This window comes from Tenrec ecaudatus, chromosome 4 (assembly GCF_050624435.1).
Source record: "Tenrec ecaudatus isolate mTenEca1 chromosome 4, mTenEca1.hap1, whole genome shotgun sequence".
NCBI classification, from domain to species: domain Eukaryota; kingdom Metazoa; phylum Chordata; class Mammalia; order Afrosoricida; family Tenrecidae; genus Tenrec; species Tenrec ecaudatus.
The window spans coordinates 154,195,569-154,209,227 of NC_134533.1; the positions used below are offsets into that span (position 1 = coordinate 154,195,569).

At 47.4% G+C, this 13,659-nt stretch overlaps 1 protein-coding gene across 5 annotated transcripts in view; it reads left to right on the forward strand.

Annotated features, from left to right (window-relative positions):
• The window catches only part of KCNAB1 (potassium voltage-gated channel subfamily A regulatory beta subunit 1), a 460,831-nt gene that overhangs the window by 176,346 nt on the left and 270,826 nt on the right, over positions 1 to 13,659 (forward strand). For 2 of the 5 annotated variants that reach the window (XM_075548870.1, XM_075548872.1), the window contains exon 1: positions 7,025 to 7,245. The exons of the other annotated variants lie outside the window; for them this stretch is intronic. In XM_075548870.1, coding sequence (XP_075404985.1) covers positions 7,025 to 7,245 — 221 coding nt within the window. Of the gene's footprint in view, positions 1 to 7,024; positions 7,246 to 13,659 lie in introns of those variants that run through there. 5 annotated transcript variants of the gene reach the window in all.

The following is a 13,659-nucleotide window of genomic DNA, read 5'->3' on the forward strand; positions in this document are numbered from 1 at the left end:
TTTTCAATGCATTTTCTCTCCACTTAAGCCCTTTGCATCAAGTCCTCTTTTTCCCCTCCCTCCCTATTCCCCCCTCCCTCATGAGCCCTTGATAACGTATAAATTATTATTTTGTCATATCTTACCCTGTCTGGCATCTCCCTTTACCCATAAATATATTATTTTTATTAAAAGGCAAATTCATTGCCACAAAATGGATTCCAACACTCAGCCGCCCAAAGATAGAGCCAAACTGCCCCCTGGAGTTTTCAAGACTGCAAATCTTGAGAGAAGTATATTTCCTCATCTTAGTGGGTTTGAACCATTAACCTTTTGGTTGACTGCCAATGCTTAACTTACTTTGCCACCAGAGCCTCTTGAACATCTAACCAAAAGTGAACCTAAAAAACAAAAACACAAGCTCACTGCTATGGAGGCGATTCCAACTCATGGTGACCCCATCAGGCCGGGGGAACTCTCCTGAGGGTTTCTGAGACTGTAACTCTGCAGTCGGAGGTTAGGCTCATTGTTCTCCCAAGGAGCCGCTGCTGGTTTCAAACTACCGACCTTGAGGTTCAGTAGCCCAACATGTAACCACTACATGATGCGTAATAACTAGTGGTCTTGCATATATATATCTGGTATGTCAGCAGTTTCTAATTCAGGAAACAGTTATTGGTGGCCGTGAATACAGTTCAGCCGTTAGCTGAAAAGCTTACCTACTCATTGAATAAGGATGCTCGGATTCTGGATGTGTGACCAGTGTGAGAAAAATTGTCTTGACTTTCCCTCAGTGCAACCTTGGTGGAGGCTTTCTCAGGATCCAGTCCGTCCGAGGAAGCAGGAGGGGGTGCATCTGGAAGTTTCTTCTAGTCAGCAAAGCCTCGAGGGCTTCCAATTTAGCTTCTCAATTTCACGTTCTCTGTTATTCCAGAAGCTGTGCCCATGCAGATATGGGCCCATGCTAATTTCCATGGCTAGCTCGGGGTGTCAGAATAAAAGTACTGCTCTCCAAACTCACATTTAAAAAATTTCCGATACATAGCAAATTCTCGCCCCAATAAGTCCTCTTTTAATCACAAATGATAGGCCCAGAAAGGTGCTTACCATCTGTACACTGGAATGTTTAAAATTCTCTCAATCTAAGCAGATTCTTTTCTGTTTTCAGCAAATCCGGTGTTGCCCAACTCCATAATTGACTGCGTCCCGGCCCCTGCTGGCTGTGGTTTCCATTGGAGTAGAAAGCCTGCATTCTCAGCGGGTTTAACAAAAAGCATTTGGTTGGGGCTTTACTGATAAGAAACAAAATCAATCAGACAGTTGCCAAGTAATTGGGGATTTAAAAAATATATATTATTAACAGGAATGAAGCATCATAAAGTATTTGAAAGGGCTGATAAAAGTCATACTTCATTGTTCTGAAATTTTCCGTTTTTAAACTGAATTTCTTTCACTCACTCACAATAAGAATAGGGTTTCTTTTTTACTCACAAAATGACACTATTTTAAGCACTTCCTGCAAGGAGGTTCTTGCAGGAGGGAGCGGGATGTGCAGTGGCTGCGAACCAAGGCTCTGCAGGCTGCCTGCCTTGTGTCACAATCCCCGAATGGCCTCTTCTTGCCTGTATCACCTTGGGCATATTATTTCCCTTCGCTACGTTTCCTTGTCTAGTGAATGGCATTGACAATCTAGGCACCTGCCCAGGAGGTGTGTGAGAAGTGGATGTGTTAATACATGCAAAGTGTTTACAAGCGCTCCTAGGACATAGGAAGCACTATGTAAGTGTTACTGCTATTCTTAATTGCTGAGGTTTTCTGATGAGCTTGATTAAGAGGAGATTAATGACTTTTTCACCGCCCTGCTTTTAATAAACAAGATGAAGATTTAGCGATCTTGGCCTGACTGTGGGTCACTGGATTCCACACAATCTGGAGGCACAGGCTTTGGACCGTTTTGGACCCTATGTGGATTCTGAGGCCAGTGAGCTAAACAGTGTGCTCCCTGGCACTCCTGTAGAAAGGGGCAGAACAGAGCTGGATCCACACTGGCTCCAGCAGACTCTCCCCTGGAGTCCTTCCTGGCTGCTATGTAACTTTGACATGAGCAGGAGGGATGGGGCACGGGGGTAGGGGTGGGGTGGGGGCACACATTATGCAGCTCTGTGGTTTATTCCTAACCAGTTCCATCACCATGACCCAATGTGGCTGCTATTAATGACAAAGAATTTCAAATATCAGGGAATGATTAGTGGCTGGCTGAGACCCAGGCAAAGTCAATGTGTAAGTGATCATTAAAACAGGGTGAGGTTGACACCTTGGCTTCTCTCTCCAAATGACCTCATGGAATCTAGAGATTACAGAACAGAAGGAGATCTGGGAAGCCAATACTGCTACCCTGCTTAGTCCATCTGAGGAAGAAGAGTCTTAGAGAGAGTTGTAGTGAGTTGCCCCAGAGCACACCGGATTTGGAAGCCAAGTCTTTGCCTGCGACGGCAGGCCCTTCCCACTGCCCCACGGTATCTCTGATGGCAGCGATGCCCAGCTGTCACTGAGGAGAATCCAAGCAGCAGGAGGGAGACAGAGAAGCTCAGCATCAGTCAAGTCCGAGGAAATGATCAGAATAAGAAGATGCAACAACAACAATGACTTCTTGTATCCAGAGTCATCCTCCAGACCAGCGGTTCTCAACCTATGGGTCGCGACCCCCTTGGGGGTCGAATGAACTTTGCACAGGGGTTGCCCGATTCATAACAGTAGCAAAATGACAGTGATGAAGTAGCAACGAAAATAATTTTATGGTTGGGGGGGTCACCACAACATGAGGAACGGTGTGAAAGGGTCGCCTGGCATTTGGAAGGTTGAGAGCCGCTGCTGTAGATTATGCAGAAAGGATTAGATTAGTTATTCTTTGAGCTCTTCCTTGGGGGAGATTTGCAACATTGCCTTGGAATAAATTGACAGCAGCATGAGAGAGATGTTTGGCTCAATAATGACTTTTAGAAGCATTTTCTTCGGTAAACTATAGGGGGGGTGTTTCCTTGACCAACGATGTAACAATCGAAATAAAAACAAACAATCTCTCTCTGAATCTATGCATCATATTGAAACCTAAAATGCTAGCAGAGAGAAAGGATGCATATTCCAAATCTAATTTCTCCAGCTTAATTAGCATCTGGCCTGTTAGCACAAAGTTCTTAGGAATGAGCATTCTCACAGCCAACTGTCATCGTCTAATTTCTGGGCTCCCGAGACCGACTGCTCCATTGGTGCCAGGCAGGGGGAGCACAGCTGGGGTACGACATCAAGCTGCTGGCACCAGCTGGCTCTCAGAGTTCCCGTGAGGCGTCAGATCTGAAGAGGGGCACTGCGGTCAGCAAGAAAGAAGCTTGCGTGGCATCAGGTCTTTGATCCGCTCTGAGGCAAGGGTTCTTGTCTACATACCGAGGTGTATGTGGGGCAATTATTCATTCCTTTGACAGAAGCCACCTGTGCTAAACCAGAATGTGCAGGAAGTTTTTGCTTTCTTGAAGACTCGCGCTTATCCAAGAAGTTGGCATTTTCCTATACACCTACCTTCTCTGCACCCCCCCCCCCACCTTCGCTCCTTCCTTCCTTCGCTTTCTTATCTCCTCTCAATTATTTATAGAGGGAGGGCCTGCTCTGTGCCAGGCACTCCGCTCCGTCCTGTGGGGGATAAAAAGGTGACTCAGATGCGTTCTGCCTTGCATGTTTTATTCTGATAACCCAGCCCCTGTTCTGAATTTAGTTTTGCTTTCAGGCACTGCTCAGCTAGTTGCTGGTGAACTTGAAAGCCACTTTGGCTGACAGCATCGAGGCCTCCCCCCACCCTCAGTGCTCTCCCTCCTCCCTGTAGCACTGACAGCCCGCTTATCTCAGCAACCAGGCACCTTCCCAACACCTCCTCCTCCTCCTCCTCCAGTACCTGAGCTGACTCTTAGGGCTCCTGACCCCTCCTGCTGTCGGTCCCCCACTGCCTTTGGTCCTTCCTTTCAGGAGGGTTTACTTCCCCCTTCCTGAGCCATGCCTGCCGATTCCTCCCACTTCTTCCTCTTTTTTCCTTTTGCTCCCTTCCTGATTTGCATTGATCATCTCTGATGAGCAGCTCTAGTGCAGGGAAAAAAATAATAGCAGTTCTAATGATCTGCTTCCTCTCTGCCCACTGTTTATTCCAGGGTAAGCTGTGCTTCAAGAGCCATTTCCTTGGAGCTGAGGCTTTGAAGGTACAAAGATGGCAGCTAACGTTCTCCCCCTTTCCACATCTCTGCCCCATCGGAGTGACATCCCAATCGTTGAAGAGTGGACAGGATGTTTCTTTTGTGTTATTAAGTCAGGAATGGGAGCGGTGTACGGGGTAAAAGATGAGATTCCCAGTTGTGATTTCAACCTTATTTGCCAGTTATAACGTGTCTGGAATAGAAGTAAAAGCAGACATCTATTCTACTTGGAAAATTCATCCCTGTGCAGTTCAGATGGGGAGAAGTGGTCAGATCAGCTATTTGTTATCCGGGAGGCACAGCTGGAGTGCTTGTTCTTCCCACCTCTGCCAGCCTCAGAGATGACTGCCTCTCTCCTCTGCCACTAGTCAAGTTGAACCCTTTCTCCATGGCCCAGGCGGCTTCCCTCTCCATGCGCTGGGGTCTGCTATCCATGTGATAGCTCTGTACCATCCATCTTGTACTCTAGTCACAAGTTACGGAGTTCAACTAAGTGTACGGAATGGATCAGAATGAAGAACTTTCTCAAGCTTCTTGCAGCCCCTCCCCCGACCAACTCCAGGGCCCTGGATGTCTTGACCAATTATTAGTGCATGTCACAGTTGTGCCTTCCAGTAATGTTCCCGGGTCGCTTAGAGACCGGCTGCTTTGTCTTTCCCATGCAGCTTGTCCTTTGAGAAGCGGGCCAGTCCTTATCTCCATCACCAAGTACAGAGATGGTGCTCACAAGTTCTGCTGATTTTCTAAAATCATTTTATTAGGGGCTCGTACAATTCCCATCACTATCCATCCATCCATCCATCCATCCATCCATCCATCCATCCATCCATCCATCCATCCATTGTGTCAAGCACGTATATACATTTGTTGCTGTCATCATTCTCAAAACACTTGCCTTCCACCTGAGCCCTTAATATCGGCTGCTATTTCCCCCCCTCCCTCATGAATCTTTCATCATTCACAAATTATTATTATTTTGTCATCTGCTACACTGTCTCACGACTCCCCTGCCCTTTCTCTGTTGTCCATTCCCCAGGGAGGAGGTTATATATAGATTCTTGTAATCAGGTACCCCTTTCTACCCCAGGCATCACCACTCTCATCACTGGTCCTGAAGGAGTCATCTGTCCTGAATCCCTGTGTTTCCAGTTGCTATCTCTACCAATGTATATCCTCTGGTCTACCCGGATTTGTAAGGTAGAATTGGGATCATGATAGTGGGGAGGAGGAAGCATTTAAGAACTAGAGGGAAGTTGTATGTTTCATCGTTGCTGCCGTGCACCCTGACTGGCTCATCTCCTCCACACAACCCTTCAGTAAAGGGGTGTCCAATTGCCCACATCGATGTGGCCAACACCATCACTTATTTAACCTTTGAGAGGGGTTAGCTGTCCATGAATTTCAAATGTAGGTGTAACTTGGGCTTAATTTTGTTCAGCCACATTTATTGAGTTTCACACCTGTCACAGACCCAGCTGTGGGTTCAAAGTGGACAGGGAAGTCTTGCTGCCACCTCCTCCCCTCACCCGGGGATAGTGCTGGCCCTCCCTTGTCAGCTGCAGATAGACAGTGGTCTGTGGATGCAGGTCCAGCCATGGGCCTGGGACTTTCTGAGCGTTGATGGGGGACAGGCTTGGGGACGGGCTTCTCCCCTGGTGGGATGGCATTCACAGTGGGCAAGGTTTGCGGCACACACCTCCCCTCCACTGGTCCCTGTCCACCCTGACAGGCAGATGAGATGAGATTGTGCAGCAAGTTTACAGACTTGACTCCTAAGAGTCTGCCCTACGGCTTTTCAGGAAACCCCGAACTTCCCTGCTTAAAAAATTAGGAGCAAGGGGCAAGTGAATCCTGACAAGGCTAATAATAGGGATTTCAACGTGGCTTTTACCAAGCCAGTCAGAGCATGCCCGTGCTCATTCACTAGCACGCTCCCTGGTAGACTCATCCGCCACCCCCACCCCACCCCCGCCGCGTTCCCCCTGGTGGGTGGCCGCAGCTTTGGGGCAGAGAGCCCCTCTTTTCCTGCACAGCCCTCGGGTTCTGTGACAGCCAGCCAGTCTGGGGAAAGGGGTCCTCAGCTTCCCACCAGTGGCACACAAAGGCCCGGGGCTCCTTAAAGGGACCCGCCTGTGCCGCCGCCGTGCCAGAACTGCAAACCCGTGCCTGGCTCCAATGAATGCGGAGGGCTCCTGAGGCGCCCCCACGACCTCCCCGCGCGGGGCAGGGAGGGAGGCGGTAGCCGACGTGGATGGAGACTGCTGGTCCCCAGGGGGCGGCTCGCGATTCGCTGCTGGGCGCGCGGCCAGCCTCCCGCCCGAGGTCCCGCGGGCGCCCGAGCGCCCACTGCGGTGTGCCAGCGCGCCGCGGGGCCGGCGCCCGGAGGCGAGTCCGCAGTCGGGCACGGTGCGCGGGCTGGGCAGGGCTGCGTGCCGTCCGCACCACCGCCCCGCGCTAGGCTTCCGCAGCAGCCTCTCCAGCGCACGCCGCGGGCGGCCGGATCGGCGGCATCACTGCCCGCGAAGCCCAGCGAAGCCCCGCGAGCCCGATCGCCGCTCCAGCTGCCGGGCCAACTTCGCGGCCGGGACTCGGTCCTGCTCCGCAGCCGCCCCTGCCGCTCGGCCGCCTCCGACGTCGGCCGCGAGGACTCCCCGGACGGCCACCCACCTACCCACCCACCCATCCCGGCGGGCGCGCGGAGGGTCGACAGACGCGCAGCGCCCTTCCCACCCACCCCCCACCGGCTCAGCCTCTCGTGACCGCCTGCGTGCCGGGGTTCGGAGCGGGACCGAGCGCCGCCCGGGGGAGCGATGCAAGTCTCCATAGCCTGCACAGAGCACAATTTGAAGAGTCGGAATGGGGAGGACCGGCTTCTGAGCAAGCAGAGCTCCGCTGCCCCCAGTGTGGTGAACGCCGCCCGGGCCAAATTCCGCACGGTCGCGATCATCGCGCGCAGCCTGGGGACCTTCACCCCCCAGCACCACATTTCTCTCAAAGAGTCCACCGCCAAGCAGACTGGCATGAAATATAGGTATGGACCCAAGGTTCCCTCTTCCCGATTGCCGAGTCCTTAACAGGTGCAGGCGAGGCAGTTGCTCGCCTAGGAAAGTGACATTCTTTGGTGGGTTGCTTAATTTAGAATTCTCAGGTGTTTCTAAAATAGCCCTTTAGGAAGGTGGCGTGTGTCTCTTTTTATCAATGTATACACATGTATGCATGTATATGTGTATCTGTATATACATCCCCCCCACAAGTTTAAGAAATGTGGCCCATTTTGTGTATTCTAAAGTGTCACCCACACTTTGGGAACTAGACACATCCCGGTCTACAACTGCCCGGATACGGACAGTTAGATCAGGACAGTTAGTTGTCCTATTTGCTAGCCCGGACTGCATGCAGTTTCTGCGATTATACTGTCCAAAATAGTTTCCGGTCTCTTCTTGCACCTTCCTTGTTGTTTTGGAGCCTGAGCTACTAAATGCTATCCAAAGCTTTGCAGCAGGGTTCCTTGCATTGACAGCCTCTTCCATGGTGACAGTGGCGTGCTTTAAATATGAAAGGGCTGATTGACATAAGGTGCCGACCTTCTCGTGACTTACGGAGGAAAAGTCCACTTTTGGAATCGTATTCGTCCTCTCACGCAGTTACTAACCCCTTCTTCTTCTAGGTTGGTTCCCACGGTTAGTAGTCAACAGAAAACAGTCCATGACTGAGCATGACTTCAATCTGATAAGGAGAACATGCCATTATTCAATTGTGTGGCTCCTGCCTCATCATTATATCTGGGGACCGAGTCTTCCTGACTGAATAGAGCTTTAAAATTACTGTGCCATGGAAGGTGTCGAGGAGAGAATCTAACGATGCATCGTCTGAAAGTTATGCTGATATGATTTTGCCCGTGACGTACATTTACCATTCTGATATGTTCGCGAGGGACCAGGTTTCAGGGGGTAAGGCACTTAAGCCACATAAGAAAATGCATACCGCTGACTGAGGTGGCTCTGTGGGAGTTCTGAAATCGGCACTTAAGCCAATGTCTATTAAAGTTGCCCTTGAAGAAAAGTTTCTGTGTAGACTCATGGGAGTTTCCCATTGCCAGAAGAAAAAAAAAACAACCAAGTTCAGCATTATTGTTTTGATGTATGTTTGAACCATGAAGAAAGCAAGCCCTTGAGTGGGCTTGCCAAGAACCATATATATAACCCAAGTCCTTTGCTCCAACTGCAATAGCAGTTCAAGCAATCTGAGTCCAGTCAATTCACTGAGTGTCCGCAGTGTGAGCACCACTGCTTTTCCCGGTAGTCCTATGATGGAGATTGGGACCACACACCAACGGCTCTCTAAGTGAGACTGCAGTCTCAAGTGCATTGGCATTTTCTACTGCTAGTACTGTGGCACACTCCCAGCTCCTGCCCCGTGGATGTTGCGTTGCGCTGCGCTCTGCAGGTGATGGCGAGCTGCTGCCATCTGCCTGAGCAGGTCCCCAGGAATGGGACATTGTGGACTTAAGACAGATGACAGAGGGGGGTTGGATTGTATCCCTGACGCCTGAGCAGCACGCTGAGCTTTCTGTTCATAAAACGAAAGGATAGGGTGCCATCGTTGTTGTGGATCATTGTGTGGCAGTACTTTGGCCTTAGGAGGGATCTCGGAAGTCAGTTTTCCATGAAGGCTCAGTGCAGCTCAGAGAGGTGTGTGTGTGTGTGTGTGTGTGTGTGTGTGTGTGTGTATACACATATACATATATAAATTTAAAGCCTAGCAAGCACATTAGGCTCTCTTGAGCATAATTTGCTACTGGTAATTAGGAGCAGCTCTTCTGTGACAAAAAGTTAGCCCGTGGGGGTCTTAAGTATTTAGTTATTTATTGTTTATGATAACTAAATAAAAATCCCCTTCCCTACCTCTCTATCTCTCTTATTCATCTCTGACAGGTAGGTGGTTTTGTATGTATTGAATGTGACTTAGTGCCTCTCTAAGTTATGCTCACAATAATATTCTGCAGGAGATGATGCGATTCTGCCAAATACACACTAAAGGGTTTTTAGGGTGACAGAGAGAGAACACACAGAGTATACACCCTACCAAAAATATAGAAATAGTTTATTTGCCAAATCATTCTCTTCTCTGACATTGATGTCACTAAAATATAAGGTGAGTATAAAAGCTATTTATTAATGATAGACCATAATAAGAACAAACAAAAATACTGCTACAGAATAGGGGAAATAACTAGTATGGGGAAGCCACCTGGAGAAATTAGATCGGAAAGTTAGGGGCTAATTGTGACTATGATAACATCTTCACCCTTGAGAAAGGTGTCCATAAAACAAAACACCAAACCCACTGCCACAGACTCAGTGCCAACTAATAGTGACCCTATATAGTATTTCTGAGACAGTCAATCTTTATAGGAGCAGTGACTGGTGGGCTTGAACTACTGACCTTGTGGTTAGTGCTATTGAAGGACAAAGCATTCATTTAGTCAACAAACATTAATTAACTAGAAACCGTGCTAGACCTGGTATACAAAACCCAGAAGCCAAACAAGATTTGGGACTTACATTCAAGTTGAGGAAACAGACCATAAGCAAGAAAACCAATAGTTAATAGATTAATCTTTTGTGAAGATCATTTTATGGGCGGCAAAGGTTTTCAGGGGCCGTGGTTGGCCTGTAGGGTCAGTAGGAGTCAGTCTGGGCCAACTTAGTGGATCCATTTTTGAGCTATCTTTGCTTCAGTTCCAAACGTCATTATTGCACCCTAGGCAAAAGTCATTCAAACTCCGTCTGCTGTCTGCTTTGCTAACCCCTAAGCTTCCTTCATGCGTCAACTCTGCTGTAAGGGCCCAGCTCATAAATGAGGACCCACTTACAATCTTGTTAATGGAGTAGAAGACCTTTTTATTTTATTTTTTTAAGTCTACCTGAAATCATAGCCTAAATTACTATCCTTTCATTAAAACTCCAGGCGCACTGATGAAAAGAAATGAATATAAATTCTCCAAGTTACCTTTGGATTTTGCAAGACTCGTGCATAAAATTGGCTATTGTTTCAAGGCTAGACAGTATTTTTAAAAGTACTAGAATGATATTAGACCCCACCCTTCCACCAATCCCCACCCCCTCCATTGTTTATCCTGGGGATGAGCCAGGATGTGAGTGACAAAACAGGATTTAGTTTCTTGGAGTTTTTATCATTGTGATTTGCTAATGCATATGAGTTTGTTTGGATTTTTCTCGGGTTGCTCATCTCACTGCTGATCAGAGCAGTTTAGAATTTGTCCCACACTGCCACCCTTCCGTATAGATGTGTGCATTAGAGGATGTGCAGGAACCGTTAATCCTGGGAAGGTCAAATCCCTTAGAACAAGTCGATTTTGTTAGTTTTGTTATCCAATGATAATTTCTTAAATGTGCCAACAATTTTTTTATTGTGAATTAGGTAGGGTTTACTTTTCAGGTAATCAGTTTTGTACTCAACTGCTGAAACTACTTATCAACCCCCTCGATAACTATCGCCCCACCCTTTGGTTTCTCTTTTCTCTCTTGTGGATTGCTTCCCATGCACCCAAGTCAAGACCTGTCAAGCCTATGACTTCCTCTCCCCTTGCCTTCATCCCCATGGAAACCTCCTAAGTGTGTCCCCCTTGGTATGAAAATATATGTCTTTTTTTCCCCTTGGTAATAGTGGTCTCATGACCTATTGTCCTGTTTTAATTGACCAGTTGCCCTCAGCATAGGAGTGTCCAGGCCGATGCATATGCCATGAGGTACTTCATGCTGTCTGACAAGCTGTTTCCTCGCCTCCGTTAGGGCTGCAGCGTATTCCGCGCTGTGCGTGCACCACCGTGCGTCTTAGCTTTTTACAGTGCCCTGATGACTGGTGTTTCGCACAGTCTCGGGGCTTTTGTCCCTCAGAATTTAGTATACTTGGGGGGATATACATGTGGATAGTTTAGAATTGTTTAGTTCTACAACAATTGAACATTTTACACTGTGAAAACCTGTGCCTGAGATGTAGACATTCAGGCCAATATAAACCTTGTGCTATATAGTTAGTTATGTAAAACACGCTTTGAAATGCTTAAGAAAATCCTTCATAAGCAGCCATATTGCCTGAACAATACTCTTTAAATCTCTCTTTCAAAAACCTTTTCTTTCTTTTTTCAGATCACCTACACATTGCTTCTTTTGTCATTGTATTTAACTCATTTGGGAATAGTTACAGATTCATGAGAATTCTGTTTAAGCTCATCATTCCCTTGGTCCTCCAATCCAGTTTTATTCATCTTGCGTAACCATAGCTCCATATCAGAACCAGCAGACCGGCATGGAGACAGCCTACAGAGCTTATTCAGGTTTTACCAGTCATATGTGTATTCATTTACACATGTGTGTCTATGCAATTTTATCTCATGTATAGATTTTCTTAACCATCAACATAATTAAGATACAAACCTGGCCCTGCATCGCCAGGCTCCCCCCCACTACCCCTTTGTATACATACCCAGCCCTGACCTCCCCAGTCCCTACCTCTTGATAACAATTGATTGGTTCTCCACCTCTTTAATTTAGTTATTTTGAGAGTGTTATATAAATGGAGTCATAGATTATATAACTCTGAGATTGGCTTTTTTTTTTACAATCAGTGTGATCCCCCAGGAGAGTCATTCAAGTTTTGTTAATCAATCGTTGGTTTCTTTTTATTGATGAGTAGCATTCCATAGTATGGGTGTGCTGCAATTTATTTACTCATTCATCCATTGAGCTCCGTCTTTATATGTTTTAACATTTATTAGATGTATTCAGATTATGACAGTGTCCCCAAATTATTTTACTAGCACTCAGCAGACCAGTAGTTGCTTAAGGAGTTTCCTTTTTTACCCAAACACCCTAACATGACACCTGACATCCCTCATGGTCTGACTTCTTGTTTTTTAATCATTTTATTGGGGGCTCATACAGCTCTTATCACAATCCATACATCCATCCATGTGTCAAGCACATTTGTACATTTGTTGTCATCATCAGTTTCAAAACATTTTCTTTCTGCTTGAGCCCTTGGTATCGGTTCCTCATTTTCCTTCCTCCCTCCCTCCTTCCCCCATTTTTCCTCCCTCACAAACCCTTGATAATTTACCATTGTTTTTCATGTCTTACACTGATCAATGTCTCCCTTCACCCACTTTTCTGTTATCCATCCCCCAGGGAGAGGGTTATATATACATCATTGTGATCGGTTCCCTCTCTCTTCTCGCCCCCTTACTCTTATCCTCCTGGTATTGCTACTCTCATTATTTGTCCTGAGGGCTTTATCTGTCCCGGATTCCCTGTTTCCAGCTCTGATCTGTACCCATGTACATGCTCTGATGTAGCCGGATTTGTAAGGTAGAATTGAGGTCATGATAGTGGTGGTGTGGAGGGGGGGGGGGGGCAGGAAGCCTTAAAGAACTAGAGGAAAGTTGCATGTTTCATGGGTGCTACACTGCACCCTGGCTGGCTTGTCTCTTCCTCATGGTCTCACTTCTATCACCCTTTCCATGCGCCACTCTTTGTTCTCTTCTGCCTCTCCTGGTGGCAAGGGATGGATTACTTCATGAACATGGCGAGCCCAGCTACTTGGACTTACCTACTCCTCTCTAGTGAACAACTTCATGTGGGTTTCGCCACATCTAAACCCCCGCTTGTTTTGCCTCCCGAGTACTCTGTCCCTTGTCAGGGGGTGTGCATTTGGCAAGAATCTTTGGCTTTACGGAGTTGTGCTGTGGGGTTGGGAAGAGGTACCAGCCATGCCTAGAACAGAACTTGTGATGTGGCGGAAACCTGTAACATTGATTCCTACCAGTTAGCAGTGCTTACGTGCTTTATCGGAAGGAATGACGTGGGAGAGAACTATTTTCAAGCTCTGCTCGTTCTTGCTTTATGCTTACACGTCATTTTCCAGTTGCGCCCTCTCTCCTGGAATTCTGCCCCTTGGCCAGTCGGACGAACACTACTAGGCAGCCTTCCACCCCCAACTCTCACGAAACTTTCTCTGGAAATCATGCCTGGCTCCAGTCCCTACAGCACTGCATATTTGATCTTTAATGCCTTATCTGGATAAGCATCTGTTACAGAAATGATTGAGTAGTATCACCATTATCTGTTTGCATCTTTGCTTTCCTCTTCATATGCGAACTGCTTAAATTCAGGATCAGATTCATCTCCATAATCTCAAACTCTAACTAGCACAGGGTATGTAATGGCCACTCAACAAATACTTTGAATATGAATGACTGTATATAAGCTAAGTGCCTGCGGAGCAAAGAGACAGGATTGTCTCTTGCGGGTTTACCCTTTCGTGGGACGAGATAGCTACATAAAACAAGGCCTGTTAGCGGTCCAAGGGCGATAGTTTGAAAAGACATCATTCCCGGGGAGCTGAAGGAGTCAGGGAAAGGTTT